This window comes from Tympanuchus pallidicinctus, unplaced genomic scaffold, assembly GCF_026119805.1.
Source record: "Tympanuchus pallidicinctus isolate F22 unplaced genomic scaffold, pur_lepc_1.0 scaffold11, whole genome shotgun sequence".
Taxonomy (NCBI): Eukaryota; Metazoa; Chordata; class Aves; order Galliformes; family Phasianidae; genus Tympanuchus; species Tympanuchus pallidicinctus.
The window spans coordinates 699,383-720,554 of record NW_026294627.1 but is presented as its reverse complement, the minus strand read 5'-3'; the positions used below and the strand labels follow the sequence as shown (position 1 = coordinate 720,554).

At 42.6% G+C, this 21,172-nt stretch overlaps 1 protein-coding gene across 4 annotated transcripts; it reads left to right on the top strand.

Annotated features, from left to right (window-relative positions):
- The first annotated feature begins 1,221 nt into the window (after positions 1 to 1,221).
- Positions 1,222 to 20,519, top strand: LRRC32 (leucine rich repeat containing 32). 4 transcript variants are annotated; one of them, XM_052671214.1, is made up of 4 exons: positions 6,896 to 7,017; positions 7,110 to 7,194; positions 12,495 to 12,585; positions 17,050 to 20,519. In XM_052671214.1, exons 3-4 carry the CDS (start codon positions 12,499 to 12,501, stop codon positions 18,988 to 18,990), a joined length of 2,028 nt encoding a protein of 675 aa, XP_052527174.1. In that variant the 5' UTR covers positions 6,896 to 7,017; positions 7,110 to 7,194; positions 12,495 to 12,498; the 3' UTR covers positions 18,991 to 20,519. The 4 variants fall into 4 exon arrangements, with proteins under 4 accessions (XP_052527172.1, XP_052527173.1, XP_052527171.1 ...); XM_052671212.1 differs by lacking the exons at positions 6,896 to 7,017; positions 7,110 to 7,194 and adding an exon at positions 1,222 to 1,620; XM_052671213.1 differs by lacking the exon at positions 7,110 to 7,194 and having other exon boundaries at positions 6,894 to 7,078.
- Positions 20,520 to 21,172: the final 653 nt, after the last annotated feature.

Below are 21,172 nucleotides of genomic sequence, written 5' to 3'. Positions count from 1 at the left end.
GACAGGTTGATGGTTGTTCTCAGTGACCTTTCCAACCTTAACGATTCTATGATTTACCAAATGGATCCAGGCAAGCAGGGCAGACTTGATGCTATCTAGGAGAAAAGTTAGTGCTGCATTTTTATTATTATTATTATTATTATTATTATTTCCAGTGGAAATTAATTCTAATACTGGCCTAAAGGTGGGAAATGCCCAGGACTGAAACCAAACTTCTCCAAAGGCTTTGCTCAGCACAGACATGTCCTTGGCACTCACCTCTGGCACTTCGGGGTGTCTTCTTCATGCAGGGGAAGGAAGGTGAATAACATCTGCCAGCATTTGTGATGTCCTTCAAAAGAGCACTGCACATTGTCTCAGAGGAGAAGGTCTGTGCCATCACAGACACACATGCAGCACTACAGGTCAATGCCAGCAGTGGCAACGGTGGAGATGCTCCCCATATGCACAGGGTGTGAGGTTTTCAGTGATCCTCAATGCCATTTTGGATTCCATGATGGGGTGTACTAGTCCAGGGGAGGTAACAAAGCCAAGACTCAGCTTGCCCCTAAGACATCTAGTCTTAGGGGCTCCTAAGGATCATATATATAATCATAGAATAGCTTGGGTTGGAAGGGTCATCCAATCTAGAGCTGGCAAAACCCTATCAGAATTGGTATTTCTGGAAACTGGTGTGTGGAGCCAGTAGACACCAGCCCAGTGACCAGAGCACTTCTGAGCAGAAGAAAACATGAGCAATTCTCAGCTATCCAACCCATCCACATGGCAGCAAGGAAAGAAATCAGACCAATGATCAAGGAAACACTAAGGAGAAAATGGTCAAAGGAAAAGAAATCACAGTCTGTCTCATCACCCTTTTCAGAAAGTATTTCTGTTATTACCCATTCAAGCATGAAATTGAGTTTATCCTTTCCCCCAGGGGTACATTTGGTCATCTCACTGTTGTGCCATAGAGAGACACTGGAGGGCAAAGTGCTGTGCTCACCCCACTCTAAAATTACCCTCTCCCCTCACAGTCCATCCTGCACAGAAGTGATGGATTTGCACTTTTTGGGGGGGTATGTGGGTCTATGACCCCTGGACGGTCCCATGTTGCTTTTGAGTCCATAGGGCCATCCACCTCTGCTTTGTCCCCACAATTTGCCCCAGCCTGTGTCACCACGCTCTGCAGAGGGGATTTTTGTGGTGCTCACAGCCTGCTCTGTGTGTCAATACGAGAGAAGCGTAATCACCAGCTGAGAAACTGCAGGAAATAAGCCAAGGTTGAATGAACGAAATGGAAAATAAAGAGTAGCACAAGAGGACACACACATTTTAAAACTATTACGGAGGTATGCGTTCACGTGCTCATGGGAGCCTGGGAATATATAAGAGCTCATGACTGCGAAGGAATGAATTCAAGGACCGGTCTATGGGGAGCGTGTTTTGTTTTTTTTTTTTTTCCCTGTGACTTCAAACTTCTCTCCGAGCTCACAGAGTTTTAGTCAGCTGGCATGCAACAGAGGTACGACTTCCCCAAGGAAACTCTTCCCCGGCTCGCGCTGGGACGGCTGCTGGGAGCGTCCGGGAGGCAGAAAACTGCAGGCAGAGGCGAATCCTCCTCCTCCGACCCCACATCAGGTACGTGGAGCAGCGCTGGGAAGTTGAGCTGTGAGCTTTTCAGCTTTGGGGACGCAAGGCTGCTGCCTTTAGAAATAGCACAGATGGGGAAGGTGCTGTATAAATAAGATAGCTGTGTTTATGTGCTGGTTAAACACTCGATGTAAATGTCTCTATCTGCACAGCTGTACATTCAAGTCATCGGGACTTGAGCTGCAGAGAGTTGCACTCTCTAAGTTCATTTGTAGCAATACGGGTATTAACTCTGTGTTAGTGGCCACAAAAGATGAGGGGGTATGTTTTTTCCTTTCTTCACAGCTCTTTATTCTATTTATGGTGTTACTGCATTGTAGTGCCCTGAACCAGGAGTGCCGCAGAGATCGGCACCGTGTGCACTGATTAATGCTGCTCTGCCAGCACTCTGACACTGCGTCCTCACACAGCCTTGGGCAAATCACACTGTCCCGGGCTGAAATGAAATGAAATGCTGCTTAGCTTGCTGCTCTCCTCACTATCAGTGCTGTCACTGGGCTCTCCCTGTTGGAGCATGAGGTGTGGGTTAGCAGCATTGGTCTATTTCTCCTATCCTCACAGCTTGAATGTCACCTTGGGTGAACAGTGTCTTATTGGTAGTGGCTGTTGTGTTGTATCCAAACTCATGAGGAATTGATATTTAGAGGATATTTGGAAATAACAAAATTCTACAAAACCCTGGTCCATATAAAAGCCACAGAAAATATTTTAAAGCCAAGCTCTGTTGTTGTATTTTTGATCAAATTACACCTATGTTTTATACAGAATCCAAAGTTTGGCTTTCCACAAAAAAAAAAAAAAAAAAAAAAAAAAAAAACCTGTTTTTTTTTAACCAAGATGTATTTTTTTTCCAGATTTAAAATAAAATAATCTTGTTGATGATTTTTTTTTTTATTATTTCAACAGCAAAAATTTATGATCAGTCTTCTCTTTCTAAAGCAGATCAGTGACTGGATCAGTGCTTGGCCTTTATAGATCAGTGACTGGATCAGTGCTTGGCCTTTATAGATCAGTGACTGGATCAGTGCTTGGCCTTTATTAATACAGTGATGAATGAATTCACATGAGGGTATCAGTGTTGTGCAAGTCAAATGTTCGAGTAATAATTTTCCTCACTTCATTTTATCTCCCGTTGTATTGAGTATCCCCTACCGTATCATATAAATTGAGTACATCTATTCTCAAAAATTGACTCCACTGTCAGAAAAATTACTGAAATAAAAACTGATTCCTCTCTCAATTTTAACTGTGCGTAGATTATAGCTGGTCAGAAAACATTATAGTTTGGTTTGTGGGTTTGAGTTTCTCCAAGAATTTTGTTCTCTGCAGAGAGAATTTCGTGTTCAGATAGTTTCACCTTCAAGTGCCAGCTCGTCCATCTTTGGGTAGATAGAACTTTTTGCATTTTCACGTTTTGCCATCCCTTTGCTCAGCCCCTCTCTTCCAAACTATTGTGGCTGATGGTTTCATGCAATTCTCATTCATTTTATATTTTTTCTATTTTTATGAAAACAGAGGTGAATGAAATAGGGGAATTGGTTAAATCCTGTATATATTTGATGTCCAAGTGGACTGGAAAGCTGATGTATCCCAGATAATCTTTGGTGGGGAAATGTTGTTGTCTGCTTGGCCTGGTAGAGATACCTAAAGAAAGAGGGCTGTGTGGGAGAGAAAGAAGGAAGGCAACAGGCAGGGAAAAAGCCTGATTCAAGCCACGCAGGTGTTGTGGGATTCATTAGTTTGTGGACTTGATGCTGGAGATACACGAGTTTGAACCTGTTTGTGGTGCCTGTCATCACAGAATAGAATGGCTTGGGTTGGAAGGATCTTCAAGGGTCATCAAGTTCCAAACCCTCTGCCACAGGCAGGATTGCCAGCAGCTGGATCAAGAGTCAGATCAGGCTGCCCAAAACCCCATCTTCTTGTTTAACATTACCAGATACAGGGCATCTAGTTTCTCTGGAAAGCCTGTGAAATGCTTCGCCATTCTCTCAGTGAAAAATTTCCCCCTGACACCTAACTGAACTGAAGCAGGATAGATGCCATAGGTCTCAGGAACTAGAGCTGTGTGTCCTTCTGAAAGTCTGTGCCTGAGGATGGCCTGGGATATTTAGTTTTTGTTAGGATTAATATTACTGTTGCACCCAGCTCCCTGGTGGGATGAATCACCGGGGAGCTATTCTGGCCTAAGGGAGCAAGACGTGTCCCACTCCTGCCCTTGCAGTTCAGACCCACTTTCTAAGGCGGGAGTTTGTTTTGTTTACTTCTCTGGAGAGTTTGATTCATGCAGCTTGACACAGGACTCAACCCAAAAGCAGAGCCTTAGAAAGCAGCAGCATTATGGATGGACAGACTCCAAAAGGGCTGAAAGTTCAAGACATATAATCGTCAAGACATGTTCTTGTTTATCAGAAACCCTTGGGAACCTGCAGCAAATTGTGGGCAGGCTCGTGAGAGCCAAAGGCTGGGATTTGCTTTTCCTACTGTGGGCTATGCTGGGAAGAGGTTTTGGAGTGTTCTCAAGAGACACCCATCTCTGTGTTGTGTTGGATCCCTAATTCATAGAATCATAGAATCATAGAATCATAGAATCATAGAATCACAGAATCATAGAATCATAGAACCATAGATTGGCTTAGGTTGGAAGTGATCTCAAAGCACACCCAATTCCAACCCCTGCCACAAGCTGGTTGCCCCCCACCAGCTCAGACTGCCCAAGGCCCCATCCAACCTGGTCTTGAGCACCACCCAGACCATCTGATGGATACTGCATTGAATCATTGAGATTGGAAAGATCAACAAGTCCAACCTACCATGAGCATTAAACATGTCCCTCAGTGCTATATCTACCCTTTTCTGGACCTTTCCTGGACCCTACACCTCTGGGGACAGAGACTGCAGATGCCAAGTACACATGGTTCAAAAGCCTTTTAAGGTGTAAACTGCTGGGTAGAAAACAGCATGAAAATATTGACAATAGGAAGTCATCCAAAGGCTCCAGGGTCTGAAGCTTTTGTTTTCTGATCCTTTTTATGAAAGAGGGCAGACAGTAAGGATATCGCTATGGCTGATCATTCCCAGGGTGATTGCTGTGCCCGTAAGGCAGTGGTTTTAATAACGTAAAGTCCTGAGCAGCAGAATCAGTGCATACCCTTCCCTCCTGCTTTGCCATTTGTTTCTGTCCAGGCTCATCTTCACAGTTGAGGTGACACAACTGTGTGGCCACTCAATAAATCAGCCTAAGGTAAAGAAATGCAATGTAACCCTGTGATTTTACCAGCAAATTCAAGCTTGGCAAAGTGCTCTGAAGATTCAGGCATCAGAGAATGTGAGGCTGCAGTCATTCAAGGCACTCACCACTCTTTGTTGTAGGTAGATTTGTATTCCGTCTCCAAATACAAGTCAGATTTAATCATAGAATCACTGAGGTTGGAAACAACCATTAAGAGCATCAAGTTCAACCCCAACCCATCCCCACCAAGCCCACTGACCACATCCTTTAGTGCCACACCTCCATGGTTATTGAATGCCTCCAAGGATGGTGACTCTATCACCTCCCTGGCAGCCTGGGCCAGTGCATTACCACTCTTCTGGAGAATAATTTTTCACAGAATCACAGAATGGCCAGGGTTAGAAGGGACCTCAAGGATAATCAAACTCCAACCCCCCTGCCACATGCAGGGCCACCAACCTCCACATTCAATACTAGATCAGGCTGTCCAAGGCCCAATCTGGCCTTGAGCACTTCCAGGGATGGAGCATCAACAGCCTCTCTGGGCAGCTGTTCCAGCACCTCACCACTCCCTCTGTAAAGAATTTCTGCCTGACATCCAGCCTAAATCTCCCCTCCCTCAACTTCAGACCATTGTCCTGCAGTCATCAACCCTTTCAAAGAGTTGATTCCCCTCCTGTTTGTAGGCTCCCTTTAGGTACTGAAAGGCTGCAATGAGGTCACCCTGCAGCCTTCTTTTCTGAATAAGTCCAGCTCCCTCAGCCTGAACTCACTGGGGAGGTGCTCCAGCCCTCTGATCATCTTTGTGGCCCTCCTCTGGACCCTCTCCAACAGCTCCCTGTCTTTCTTGTACTTTTTTCCTGATACCTAACCTGAATGTGCTCTTTCCGAAGGAAAAATATTTGACATTTTTGATCTTTTTTTTTTTTTTTTTTTTTTGGATATTTGATACTTGACGTTTTCTTTGCGAAATTAGTTGCAAGTTTCAAGCAGTACTGCATGATGCTGATGATGCAACCCAGAGCATCCAAAAGGCATTGTAACCTTCAGACACCACAATGGTCCTCAGGTCCAGGTTAGTGACATTCTCACTGGCAAGCATTTCTGTTGAGAGTTAAGCCTGAGCTTTTCTATCTTCTGTACCTAACTGTACCCCTTCCCAGCTACACACATACTGACACATCTTCATAGCATTTAATCACTCATTTTGGGGTGCAGTGCAAGCAAACAGTTTGATAAGAGCCCGGTTCTGGTGTATCCCAACCACAGGAAAAGCGTGTTGCAACACTTCCGGCTCCTGAGCCTGGGGGACAAGAGTGGTGAAATCAGTGTAAAGGAGTGTTTTCCAAAATCAGTCCAAAATTAGAAAAAGGAAGTGAGGAAACCAGCAATTAGACTGCTGCTCCAGCCCTAGAGGGCAGCAGAAAATAATAAATAAAAAGCAGAGCCCGCAAACATCACAGCAAAAGCATCCCTTTTGCAATAGGATTTTCTACTAATAGGTTGGGCACACTGAGCAGTATGATGTGCAGAAGTTTGGACCACTCCGACTCTATCAATCTCCTGAAGCCTTGCTTTATGCCTGGAAAACCCCAATAAATCTTCAGTTCAGGTGCACTGTAGCTGACTAGGCGATGGACTGGATGATCATTGGTGGGCTTTGCCAACTCTGATGATTCTAGGCACAGAACGCCCATCCTGCCATCAGATCATAGGACGCTGTGGGCAGCAAAAACAAGAGGGAGAGTTCAGATTTGAAGATTACGGGCTTTCTGTTTATCAGCCTTGATATTTAAACCTTTAACCCCCAAGCAGCTGTTTTCCTACATGTGTTTTAGGTGCAGGGGTCAGAGGCTGCAACCCTTCAGGAATGAAACACACAGACACAAAACCCTAAAATAAACATTCCGCCCACCCCGCGTGTGCAGCCAAACAATGGCATTGGTGACAATAAGTCACTCATTCCCCACGCCTCAATCCCAGAAGCTTCTCTGTAAAAAAATCCTTGTTTCCTCCCCTGCCTGGCGTGAGGACCTCAGGATGCCGCGCAGGGAATGACGCTGCTCTGAACTCACAGTGGTTGCTGTAGGACACAGCAAAAGGCAGCAGGAAGACCAGCGACTTAACTAAAAGCAGACACTGACCCACATGAGGTTGTCTCCCTGAGAATGTCTTCAATCTGAAGTTGTCTCTTGGTGTCTCAAACGGGTGAAGGTGAATCTGAAGATTAATTTCTTTCTATCAGGGCTGAATCTTTGTTGGAGGGCTGGATATACTTTTTAAAGTGATGACAAGCAGTGTATGGGGATGTGAGAAGCCATTGGAACCAGGTAAATGTGGAATATTCACTCTTTTTAAACCTGAGGACTCTTTTTAACTGTGAGGGCTCAGGCTGGATATTAGGAAAAGTTTATTCTTAGGAAGAATGGTTATGTATTGTCACAGGAGCCCAGGGAGGTGGTAGAGACATCGTCCCTGGAGGTGTTCAAGAGCCATGGAGATGTGGCACTGAAGGACATGGTCAGTGGGCATGGTGGGGGTGTGTTGGGATTGATCTTACTGATCTTTGTGGTCTTTACCAACCTTAACTATTAAAAGATTTCATGATTCTAACAGAGCAGCAAATCTTCTTGTGTAAATAAGTACCAGACCTGGGGAGTTTGGTTTGTACTTGGTGTCTTCTCTAGAAAGAGCTAAACTTGACAACCCTTGTGGGTCCCTTCCACTGCAGGGTATTCTATGATTCTGTGATTCTAGGATTTTGCAGTTCAAATGTAATCCTTCTTCAGCACAGGAGAACATCACTGTTAATTGCCTAAGCAGCAACAAGAATTACTTTTAGGGAAAATTTGGAAGGTGCTGGTATTGTTAACTGCAAATAGCATATGTGAATGGTCTCAGGTTTAATACTGTAAAAGAGATGGAAGTAAGTGTTGTTCTGCAGTTGGAACTGAATGAACTGTGTTTAAATCTGACCTCTTCCTTGGTTTTCAGATATGTTTTGGAGGGTAAATCATTGCCTATGCCCTTCCATCTCTGAACATGCTGACATGGCATGAGTACTGTGCTTTTTCTATACACTTTTTCTATTGACCTACTTGATAAGAATTCTCGGGAGAATCACCCATTTAATCCACTTCAATTTTACAACTGTAGATGAGACTGAGTAATTCTCACATATGGAAAACTGCAACAGGATTGGGTTTTGATGTCCTACAGCAGAACAATGGGGCTTTTGTAAGCCTTCATTGGATAGCTGTGACCTGCCAAGAGGGAGGAGACATTGGGACACAGCACTGTGTCATACCAAATATTGCTATAGTAGGTCTAGATATTGTTTAGAAGCATAAGCAGGAGGAGCTCCTCAGCTGGGCAGCTGAAAACTGAAAAATGCCTCAGGAGGAGAATTTCTGTGAGTGTTGGGACCCATCCTGTTTAATATCTTTATTGATGATCTGGAGATGGGGATTGAGTACACCCTCAGTAAGTTTGTAGATGACACCAAGCTGGGAGGAAGTGTTCATCTGCCTGGGGTTAGGAAGGCCTTATAGAGGGATTTGGACAGGATGCACCAATAGGTGGAGGACAATAATATAAGTTTCAGCAAGAGCAAGAGCCAGGTCTTGCATTTACATCACTACAGGTACATCACAACAACACTATAGGTTTGGGACAGGGTGCCTGAGAGTCTGTGTGGAAGAAATGGGCCTGGAAAGAGTGGCAACACATTGACACAGGCTGCCCAGGGAGGTGGTGGAGTCAGCATCCCTGGACGTGTTCAAGAACTGTGAGGATGTGGCATTGAGGAATATGGTTGGTGAGCATGGTGAGGATGGGTTGGGGTTGGACTTGGTGATCTTAGAGGTCTTTCCAACCTTAATGATTCTATGCCTCATCCCTGGAGGCATTCAAGGCCAGGCTGGATGTGGCTCTGGGCAGCCTGAGCTGGTGGTTGGAGACCCTGCACAAAGCAGGGGGTTGAAATTCAATGATCATTGTGGTTCTTTTCAACCCAGGCCATTCTATGATTCTATGATTCTATGATTCTATGATTCTATGATTCTATGATTCTACGACTCATATTTGTAGGGAAAACATCATGTTCTGCAGCTTCAGAGCTCCAAGGTGACAGCCAATGCAGAAACACTTTGAGGGGCAGAGTCCTTGATACTACAGATCTATTTTATGTAGTAAGACATTAAGTCATGTTCGCGCGTTCAGATACTTCAATTTCCAAATTGCTTTGTAAATGTATAATTTATGAAGTTTAAGAACACATTAAGACAAGGATTTTGCTAAGGTTATCATTTAAAATGAAAAGGGATCATTTTTATATCGTGACAAGAGAGGACAAACCAAACTGCATGAGTTGCACAACATCCATCGGGATGGTGCCTTTTGTGGGTGACATCCATGGAGATTTCATCATCTTAATTTGTTGGATTTAGACAGAAATAATTTTCGTTCAAAGGCTCTGAGTAAAGCCTTATAATTCACACATCATCAGCGTATTTGTCATTTCTCTCAGTTCCAGCAAACCAAAACAACAAACATCATTTTCTCCTCTCACTCCCACGTAATCCCTCTTGCACAGCATCCCCAGGCAAACACCCCCTGTAGTCTGAGCAATGGAGAATGGAGCAAGAGCAGCAGAGACATCATAGATGGTGGTACAAGCAATTCCTTCTTCCATAGGATGATTGTGGAGCATTTTGCAAACATTAATTAAAATAAATGAGAATGAACATCTTTGGTCTAATTTTAGAAAGAGGAACAGGCTTCTTATCCTGCTGCTGAGCTCCAAAGACAAGCTCCAAGCTCTTTCATCTCTGGATCCCGGATCATTTTTCATCATTAGTTATCCCTCTAAACTGCAAGGGATATGCAATCTGAAAAACAAAGCATGAATTAAAGATCTAGTTACCCTTTTCCCAGTACATACCTCTTTCTCTGGTTGGGAAGAGATGTGCATTGCTTCACTAGAAGTTTATACAAATACGCCCAGCTAGGACATGGTGTGCTAAGACACAGAACCCACTTGTAAGGTCTTGGTTTCCATCTCCTGAGCAGAATTTACTGCCATGTTGAGCACTGACCTGATGGAACCCTCAGGAGATTAATCCCTTAGTCAACCAATTGTTATCACTGTTGAACAACTGCCATTGCTGCATGGAAGCACAGCTCTCAGCTGCATCTCTCAAGCAGTGACTAAATGGAGGGATCTCCACCAGCTGGGAACGATCCTATCTCCTCTCTTTTGTTTCCAGCCTCATGACATTTTATGGGTGGAAGCCACTGACGTTTGCTATCCTTTGGAGGCAAGTGAGAATGGGATTGGTGTACAGTTGGAGCTTGCAGGATGCAGGCTCACTCCTGGAAAGGCTTATGAGCCATGCTAGTTAAGCACTGCTATGTTGCTTCCATTTGGGAGCTGGCCTGTGTCTGTGTGGCTTGGGATATGGACAGGATCAGCTTATATTTTTTTGTAAGGGGTTGAATGAAGAAGTTGTATTAATGCAGACACATTCAGCATGTTTGCTATAGAGGGTGTCATAAAGAGATGTTATCTGGAGCTCACATCAGTGGTGACCACAGCTTTGATAAAACTTATTCACTTTAAATGAGATAGAGTCCCTGAGCCTATAATTTTCTCATCCAATAAAGCAGAGCTGAAAGCACTTTGACAAAGTCTGAGAATCTGAATTCCTACCAGATTGCTTTGGATTGAAGGATTTGCCGTCTCCAGCTTCACAGGACTGTGCTTTCCATATCCTAACTAACACTTGAAGCACTGAAACAGGTTGCCCAGAGAGATTGTGGACGTCTCATCCCTGGAGAACACTTCAAGGTCAGGCTGGATGGGGCTCTGGGCACCTGATTGGGCCGTGGGTGTTCCTGTTCAATGCAGAAGAGTTAGACCAGATGGCCTTTAAAGGTCCCTTCCAACTCAAACAATTCTATTCTGTGAATCAAATTACAGAATGGCTTAGGTTAGAAGGAATCTCAAAGATCATCCAGTTCCAGTGCCCCTTCTATGAGCAATTTTGCCAACCACTAAATGAGGCACTAGCTCAGGCTGCCCAGGGTTCCATCCAACCTGGCCTTGAGCAACTCCAGAGATGCTCAGTGAAAAACTTTCCCCTTACATCCAATCAAAATCTTTCCTCTTTTAGTTTAAAACCCTTTGTCCTGTCACCATCTATCATGTAAAAAATTGACTTCCTTCTTGTTAACAAGTTCTTTTTAAATTCTGGAAAGTGATTCTAACACTGTGTTGATACTTTTTTCCCCTCTCTGACATCATTTGCTAGAAACTAAATGACTCTTTGGGATCCCAAAGATCAAACTACTTGTTGGCTAGTGGACACCCTGAGAGATACAGGCTCTCATCTCTTCCTGAAAAACTCTTTCATTTAGCATTTCTAAGGGAGAAATAATGTAGGGGCCATTGACCTTTCATGCTGGAGCTCATAGAACTGGTTGTCCATTTAGAAACATAGAATCAGAATCAGTCAGGTTGGAAAAGACCTTAAAGATCATCAAGTCCAACCACGACCTAACCAAACTGTCCTAACAACCCTCCACTAAATCATGTCCCTGAGCACCACATCCAAATGGTTTTTAAATATATCTAGGGATGGTGATTCAACCACTTCCCTTTTCCCTCAGTGCCCACTGGCAGGTCTTCCAGATCTCATTATTCTTTTTGCAGTTATTTTTGCGCTGTTTTCTGGAGTGCTTTTCAAATTTTTCTAATGAATTCTTTGTTCTGATCTGTTCCATTTCATGTCTGACTCTTTTTAAGTCATCAGCTTTCAAATGTCTTTTAAAGCTTGCCCATACTTGGGATGTGTAAAATGGAAAACTAACATTTGGACAAAAGGTTCTCAGTCCATTATTAATTTAAGCTGTTTATATTAACAAAACTAGATGCATGGTGGTGACTAATGTGTGTAAAAGCTCTTTGACACTGTGGGATGAGAGAAGTGGAAACTATTGTTATTGAAATGGAAATGGCTCCCAACTCTTGTTTCTGAATGACAGTTCTTGACTTCCATCAGGACTTGGCACCTATAACTCCAGAGCAGTTGAAGTACTGAGTTGCCTCTGTGGGAGCTCTAAGAGGTCCCTTAATCTAGAGTAGTTGTCTTTCTCTGTGACACCAGAGATACTGTCCAGCTTGGGTGTCTGGACTTCAGGGAGTGACTGGGGCATCACCCAGGTAGCAGCTGAAATAAATCACACCAGGGCAACCTCACAAAATGCCCTGAACCTTTCTTTCAAGACTTTATGTAGATCTCTCTATTTCCTGCTTGTCTCTAAGAGACACGGATACACATAGTTGGATGCATTAATTTTAGGAACACGGTTGTGATATGTCAGTGGTTAATGGCCTTTCCCCACCTTAATGATTCTGTGATTCTATGAGTGGACATGATGGCGATGTTGATGACAGGACTAGATGATTTTATTGGCCTTTTCCAACCTTAATTATTTTGTGATTCTAACTTATTGTACTGCAAATGTGCTTTTCTGTGATAGGTGATTTTCTGATGCCAGCTTTCTCATGCATGCATGAACTGACTGTGGTGCCATGTTTGACATCTAACAATAACCAATTTCCCTGCAGAACCATGAAACTATACATTGTCTTCCTCCTGTCAGTGGTGAATGGAGGGATGTCCAATCATCAGCCTGCTGAGGGGATGCCCTGTGAAATGGTAAGGCCACCTCGAGATCTTGGTTGAGGTTGCAACTCTCCATTACAGGTGCTGCCCAAATAATGATGCTCTCTGTAATGGAGTTCTGTGGAAAGGTTTTCCCTGTTGGCAAAGATGGGCTTTGCTGTGTTAGTAGATGTTCTGAAGACTGCTCTTGTGTTATGACCATTTCTCATTGCAGCCACAGCACATACAAGGGGAAAAAAAGGGAAGGACATCGTCTTTGTTTTTTCCAAGGGTAGTTGGTTAGAAGAAATTTGACCTGATTTCCCCAAGACTGAACAGGCATCCTGTGACTGAAGCAGAGAGGGAGCTTAGACCTGAAATCCACTTCTTTATGTTAGGCATAAGTTCTCTGTGCTTTAAATAAAGCTGCTTCTGTGAAATACATCTACAGCAGCCTTTGTAATATCATTGTGACTGACCTCTGCCCTGACAAAGCATTGCTGTCAGGGAGTCACACCTGACTTCTAAAAAAAGTGACAAAACCTTTGGCTCCTGTACAAAATTTTCTCCTTGGATTTTTGCAGGCACCTGGTACAATATTATAAATATTATTCATAGCTGAACTTTCTCCTATACAAGTGCTGCTGACAGTAGCATGCCATTTAAAAATACTTTTTTTTTTTTTTTTTTTTTTTAATGTTGAAGCTGTTCAGCACAAATCCTTGAGAATTTCCAAAATAGGGAAAAAAAATAATTTGCTAGCTGTACACATCTCCCTTATGGGACTCATTCCATTCCTGCCCACCCTGCTGCATTGCTCTGCTTCCTGAATTCCAGAGAAATTAAGACCTAGTATATATAAAAAGATCTTGGGAAGGTGGCTGGATATCTCAGCTCATTGGCTGCCAAGGGAAGACTGATGAACCCACTGTAAACATGACAGCTTGGGTCCCATGTATCATAGTCACATGAATGCCAGGCGAGACATGCAATAATCTGAGCAGATTTCACTCTGTCCCATTTCTTGATGGGTCACAGATCAGGCTGATTGCTGAGAAGTAAACACATGCTTGTTTCCACCACTCCACTGTAAACTGCTTCCAACAGGCCAATTGCACGGGCCAAAAATCCAAGGCTGTACGCAATGAGTCTGGGATAAATTCAGGTCTGGCCACAGCTGGGGGTTGGGATGCTCATCTGGTATAAATTAACAGCTCAGCACTGTTAAAGTCAGCGCAGCTTTGCCACTCTTCATTTGCTGAGCATTTCATCCAATGGAAGGAGGAGGGTGTAAATCTAAACACATTTCCATGCAGCATAAAGAGGTTCCTGGGCTTGCTGATGTGCCCCCTGGGACTTCCACTTATTTCATAGAATGATTATTTATCACAGCATCTTTTTTTTACATGTTACCTTCCCTGCAGTGGCACCTTTAAGATAAGAAAGGCTCAGAATTGGAAAGTTTCATCCCAGTTCTCCTGGAAGAGGCATAACTCAGAGACCCAGGCATCTCATTGCTCATGTTCTTGTAGTTGCATTGATCTTGTAAGGCTTTAGGAGGTAAAATGTCCCTTAAAGCCATTACCTTTCTACTGAGCTAGGTCAGAGCCAGCCATCTACTCCCTTACAAGACAAGAAGGTGCAGCTTCCATGTTAAAAAGTTCTTCCTAGCTCATATTGCCTACCAAGGAGAGAATTTTTCACAAGTTCTTCCTCCTAAAAAAGATGCATCTGCTAATTCATGTTAACTGACAAAGGAAAATCTTCCAATAAAACATATAAGGGAAAGGTTTTCATAAAATTTTGTATTAGTTTGCATCAGTGTCATGCGACAATATATCGTACTGGTTATCATGGGTTATCAGCCCACACGTGGTGCATATGCAGATTGCATTGTGTGGTGAAGCCTTTACCTGGACAGCACTTCTAAAGAACATACAAGCTGGCCCCAGATAGCTCCAGCCCAAATTCTTTGGCTCCAACACCCATGAGAAGATACGGAGGAACAAGGCCTTGGATCCAGCTGCTGTGTTTGCAGGGCTGTCACTAAGATGGGTGACAACTTCCACCCTGTGAAGGACTGGAGTCAGAATTCAAACGATGGTCAACTTTTGAGTTGTAGGGTCATTTTTTCACCAGAAGACAAACATGAAATGAACCAAGTGTTCCACACTCCTCCCAATGGGCTTTAAATAATCCAGTGACAGCACCAACAGAGATGATTAAGTGGGAACATGAGAGTGACACAAACTTCTCCAGCCAACTCACTGAGCTACAGGGGGAGAAGGAGAGATACACACAGAAACAGACACTGTTTGCTCAGTCCCATTGAGATGCACTTAATTTTTCCCTTCTGGTGCTGAGGAGAATGAGATTCACGCAATTTGAGCCCAAAAGGGAGAAAAGATGGTGTAGAACAGACTAGTTAAGAAATTCAGCGATGATCAAAATAGTGAAACCAATGAAAATCGGGAGGTAAAATGTTATAGGAACAAACGTCAGACACTGTGAGGTACAGATTTTTTCACACCCTTTTATCGCTTGGAGAGTTCAGTGCATGCAGATTAAAGGCCCAATCCTGCAAGATTGTGGGGAAGTGGTGAATTGGGACTGAGTTCTCCATCATGGCCTTCAATGAAAACCTGAATGGCATTGGTGGGCAATGGATGTTGCTGGTTACTCAGAGGGTGCAGAGTGTACTCAAAGTGTGTGATTTAATCCCAGAATCACAGAGTCATAGAATTGCTTGGGTTGGAAAAGACCTTCAAAATCATCAAGTCCAACCCCATATCATCAAGTCCAACTGGAAAATCAGATCTTTGGGAAGGTTAAACCATGGGAAGGACTGTGGAGAAGCCTGTGTATATCTGGCATTTAAATGAGTCTTACAATTCTACATCACATTTTTATGTGCTCTTCAAAACTCTCATGATGCAAAAGAGGGTCACAAAATATGGACCGTTACCCCACTTCTCCTAAGCAGATCCGTCACTTCATTCAACTAGAAGTTCACATGAAACATATGGTTTATAATATTTTTTTAAATTAATGTTTCTGTAATGTTGGAAAAGCTAATGCAGAGCTTTACGTCATGGAATGTGGATTCTTTTTCACAGAAGTTAAAATTCATCAGATTTTTTTTTCTTTCTTTCTTTCTGATCTTTCTACAAACAGTACATGACCCGGTCACCCATATACATTCATAACAAGAGTTTTCTTCCAGTAGATTAAATGCTGTCTAAGCCTTTTGCATTCCACTTCCTCCCACTGCTGTGTGTTCTCCTTAATAACAAAATACAGCTTGACATTTATGTGAGGATGATTATCTCAGTGTTGCCAGGGTTCCTTATGAACACACATTCCAAATTTTCCTTTGGACATGGATTCAATCTTAGGTGCAATTAAACAGGCATGTATTTAGAAGATGAAGTTGATGAAATTGAATTTTCCTCTGCCCTGTTGCTGGGAAGTGGGTGAAAAAAGTTGTGACCATCACCACATAACTTTTTCTCCTCAAAGCTGGCTTTCCATCATTTGTCTTCCCTGCTGCATTCATACAAGCATAGAATCATTAAGATTGGAAATGATCTCTAAGTTCAACTAGTCCAACTGTCCAGCAATACTGCCCACTAATCATGTCTCTAAGTACCACATCTTCACTGTTCTTGAACACCTCCAGGGATGCTGACAACATCAATTCCCTGAGCAGCCTGTTCCAGTGCCCAACCACTCTTTCAGAGAAATTGTTCCTAATGTCCAACACCATTATGTCCAGTATGGATGATACATGGGGATGAAGCATATGGAGCGAGCATAAGGAATGCACCCCATGAGAGGAAATAGGAATTATTGCCTTAGGAAAAGGTTTCCTATGTAGAGCATAAACAAAAAGAGTTTGGAAGTTTGTATCAGTAGTGTATGAATAGTTGAACGACTCAGTTTGTTAGGGGCACATTGCTTATCTAAGCCATGGCTCTAAAGGAAGGCAAAATCAAATACTTGAGGGGCATGACTAACAAAGAGAGAGCTTATGATTTGTACCATACTAATCTTTATCTTCCACGTCCCTGCTTTGGGAACTATGCTGCTAACAGAGAGGAGCCCTTCTTAGTACCACTTCTTGCACACAGAGTTTGCAGAATCCATTAGAGTGATTTAGAATAAAGCTGAGAAAGGCAAAGATGAGAAGAAAAGTGAGGAAAAAGTGCTTGATTACAATGGAAACGAGGAAAATTGGAACTATTAAAATAAGCCTGGGAAAAAGGAGAATATGTAGTAGATGATATACACAGATACAACTCTACTGGTTTAAGTTAGGTATATGAAATGAAAGGAGTGCTAACAGTTAGCTGCAAAGAAGCATTAGAATGATTGTGTTTACTGTATGAATGTTCAAAGAAAATTATATGAGATGGACCTTACTGGTTATTGAATATTATTTTCTTTAAATTTCACACAAATATGTTTTTCATCTGTCAGGTGACCTCCCATTTTCTCTCTTTTTTTTTTTTTTGGCAGGCAAACTTGCAGGCATTTTGCCACAACAAAGACCTTCACCAAATCCCTCGTGAGCTCCATCCAAATGTAAACAAGATAGATCTATCTGGAAATCTGATACAAAGCATCCCTGAAATGCCTTTGCCCCTCTACACTTCCCTCCAGTGCCTCGATTTAAGCTCCAACCAGATAAGCTTCATCACGCCTGGAGTCTTTGCAGACATGACAAGTTTGCTGGAAATAAATTTAGCTAATAACAACTTGTATGAGCTTGCTCAGATTGGGACAGAAGGGATTGGACTTTTACCCAAGGTGGAGATACTGGACTTGTCTCACAACAGTCTCTACAATGGGATGGCTGAATATTTCATTAAACAAGCTCCAGCACTGCGCTATCTTTCACTGGCGGGTAACAGTATTATAATGATATCACACAAGATGTTTCAGGGATCTCCCAGTCTTGTGGAGATAGATCTTCAGAGTAATATCATCATGGAAATTGAAGAAGGTGCTTTTGAGACTCTACTGAATCTTTCCAGACTGAATCTCTCCATGAATTCAATTACTTGCATCTCTGATTTTAACCTCAGGCAGTTGGAGATACTTGACCTCAGCAGGAACAGCATTGAATCCTTCCATACCACAGCGTCAGATGACGAGTACAGCTTAAGATGCCTGGATCTGAGTGAAAACAAACTGCTTCGCTTCCCAGTCTTCCCTCAGGTGAACAAGCTGGTAACTCTGAATTTATCAAAGAATTTAATTCAGCTCACAGCTGAATCCTCTCATAATAAAATGGACTACATGGAGAATGAATGGCTAGATGCTCCTTTTCATCTTCTTGATCAGAAGCAAAGCAGAAACAAAAGTTCTCTTAATTTATCCCAACTTGTATACCTAGACTTAAGCTACAATGAAATCAAATCCATTCCGGATGAGTTCTTCGAATCCATGATGTCTCTTCACACCCTTAACCTCAGTAAAAACTGTCTACAGACTTTTGAAGTAACTTCTGACAGTACATTGGTCTCCTTAACTGTCCTCGATTTGAGCTACAACGCTTTGCAGAGCCTCCTCCTACATGCCGACACACTGTGGAATTTGAAGGAGCTCTATATTCAAAACAACCATCTTCAAACCCTCCAATTTGACATTTTCTCAAGACTTCCAAGCCTCAGATGGCTCAATCTACAGAGCAACAACATCACTCTTTGCAGCATGTACTCAGGATTAGCAAAGCAAAGACTCGCCGGAGAGGAAAATGGTTGCATATCATTTGTTGATGCTCCTGCTCTTCAGCACTTGTTTCTAGCTGACAACATGCTGAGCATCCTACCATCACACACTTTCTTCAAGACTTCCCTGATTTTCTTGGATCTTTCCATGAACCCGGGGTTGACAATTGAAGTTAATGCGCTATCTGGACTGGAACAGTCACTTGAATACTTGCATTTACATGGCAATAGCCTGATAGAATTAAATATCGACTTGCCTTGTTTTAGTCACCTTAGACACTTAAACCTCTCTGAAAATCAGCTGAGTTGGCTGCCCAAGTGGGGCAGTGGCTCTCCACTGGAAGTTCTGGACCTACGGAACAATAGGTTTAGTACATTACAGAACAGCAATATTTTAGCATTAGAAAATTCTCTTAAAAACTTGTATCTCACTGGTAACCCACTCAACTGCTGTGGGAACATTTGGCTGTCATTGATGATCCAGAACAAAAACGTCCAGATCTCGAACATAGAGCATCTAACGTGCCAATACACCCAGAACTTTGGATACCAGGAGGAAATGCACATTGGGAACATCAAACCAGAAGACTGTGAAAAAGAGGATCTAAAGAAAATCAACTTCCTTATTATATTAACAGTTGTGTTGGTTTTATCTGTGATCATCATCGCTGTGGGTTCGTTCTTTTGCTTTCGCAGGCAGACCTTCAGTCAACAGTTTAAAGCATAGCACAGAGATTGCCTTGAAAACCGAAGAAATCAGGTGCTACACTGCCGCCGTGTAGAAATGAAGAGTAAAATTCTTCTCCTTGACTTTTAACTGTGGATTTTAAGGCAGTTTCACAGCTCCCCTGAACTACCCCACTATAGGGTTGCAGGGAGTTAAGGGAGAGTTTACCACATTCTGCATTTGCTTTGTTCACATGCAGATCTGCCTAAATGTTCACAGAGCTGTAGTAGACTCTGTAAAGCCCTGTGGTTGTGAGGGAGATGTGATTTAAAACAGACCATAAGAGAAAGCCCTCTAAATCAGGAGACATTTTGCTAAACTCAGAGATGCTTTGTTGATGTCACCTCCATAGAGAGGCTTCATATATACATATATATACATACAACACTATAGATATCCATAGTGTTATAGCAATCACTTTTTTTTTATGCCAGTTGATGACATCAGCTGAATAGGAAAGCCCTTCTCAAACTAGTTTAACTCTATGAGATGTTACTCCTTACACTGAGATTTGTGTGTGTGTATGTGGTTTTTTTCTCTAAAAAACCTCAGAAATGAGATCTCCTAAACATTAAAATGAAATCACAGAATCACCAGGACAGCCCAAAACAGGATCTTTCACTGTAACAGAAATCTCAGGTGTGAACCCAGACTTGCTCAGAAGGTCGCAGGTCCACAGTTCAACTCAAAGAGGAGAAATTTGCCCCTCTTGTGCAATACATATTTAACTGGGTTTAATGTGAAGAAATTCATCTCTGGGGTGGACACTTTCTAAAAGAAAAGTCTTAGAGAATGAATTTCAATCGGCTATCTTTGGACTGAAATGTTTGTATTTCTAAGGAAAACTGTTGGGAACTCACTGCATACAGTTGCATTTCAATGCAAAAAGATGATGATTATAGATCTATTTTTAAAGGTCACAGGAGGCTAGACATGTTTTAAACACAAAAGTGTGAAACAAGATGCAGGGAACTGAGTCCTGGGCCATTATTCAGATCAAAGGTCCACTATCTTTCCCTACTGAGGACTGGTTGCTAGCAGAAGTCTGTAGATCTTCAATCTGTGATGGGTTTAATATGATCAACCTGTTGTGTTGCTAAAAGCAGACACTGACATACATTATGTCCTGTACTCTGATGGCAGATTCACCCTTTTGGAGTGGAAAAAAAAAAAGCTTTCCAACAGCAGGAGCATGACCTATCTACGGGACCCAGTGGCTTTGAAAGGAGCCATAATGGGTTCTCTGTTAATGCCAGGAAATGTGCATTTCAGCACATAAGAGAAGTAAAAGTCAAACCAAAACCTGTTCAGGTAAATAACTCAAATTGCTGCTCCACTACTTTTTTCTTCGTGCTAGTGAATGTCAAAATTAACACACTACAGAAGGATGTATAATTCTATTTTTAAAGCAGATGTGTAAGTAACCAGCTGGTCATTTCTGTTGTGGGATTTTATACAATAAAAACACCTTTGGATTTTGTAAAATACACAGGGACGTGAAGATATTAAAGCACCAGCTTGGAATACTCCACAGGTGAAAAGTTATGTCTTCCTATTCTTCCTATGGTGTTCAGACTTTAGGTCTATGACTTCCAATCCCAGATGGGATATATCTTAAGAGTACAACCAATGAACGTAAAGGAGATCTGATGAAGATGTACACAAATGATGTTGGAATAATGATGTTGGCAAAGCTACTTGGCAGGACCATGCCACAGTGGTTCAATATGTGCGAATCACAAAATCACTGAGTCACAGAATCACAGGTTGGTTGAGATTGGAGGAGCTCATTTGGGCTAATCCTCTTGTTCAAGTAGGGCCATCGAGAGCACATTGCTCAGGACAATGCTCAAACAGTGAAAAGCCAATGAGAGCCAGCACTGTGCTTTCTTTCAAGCTCTTACTCTTTCAGGAGAAAGTTTGCACAAGCAACAATCCCTGGGCTTAGTTGGAAGCCCAGTGCTGAAGTCCTTGAGCTTTTCCTTTGATGTGAAAGCAAGCTGTGCTGTGTGCCCCAACATGGGCAATTTAGCCATATTTTGAGTTCATGCTTTTCTTATTGAGCACAGTAAGATAACATCTGCTTCTGAGGCACAGTCTTAGCTCGACTGCCACGACTGGAATTAGTTAATAACCTGACGACAGAGCCAAACCCATTTAATTAACAGTTTTAACACTGCTT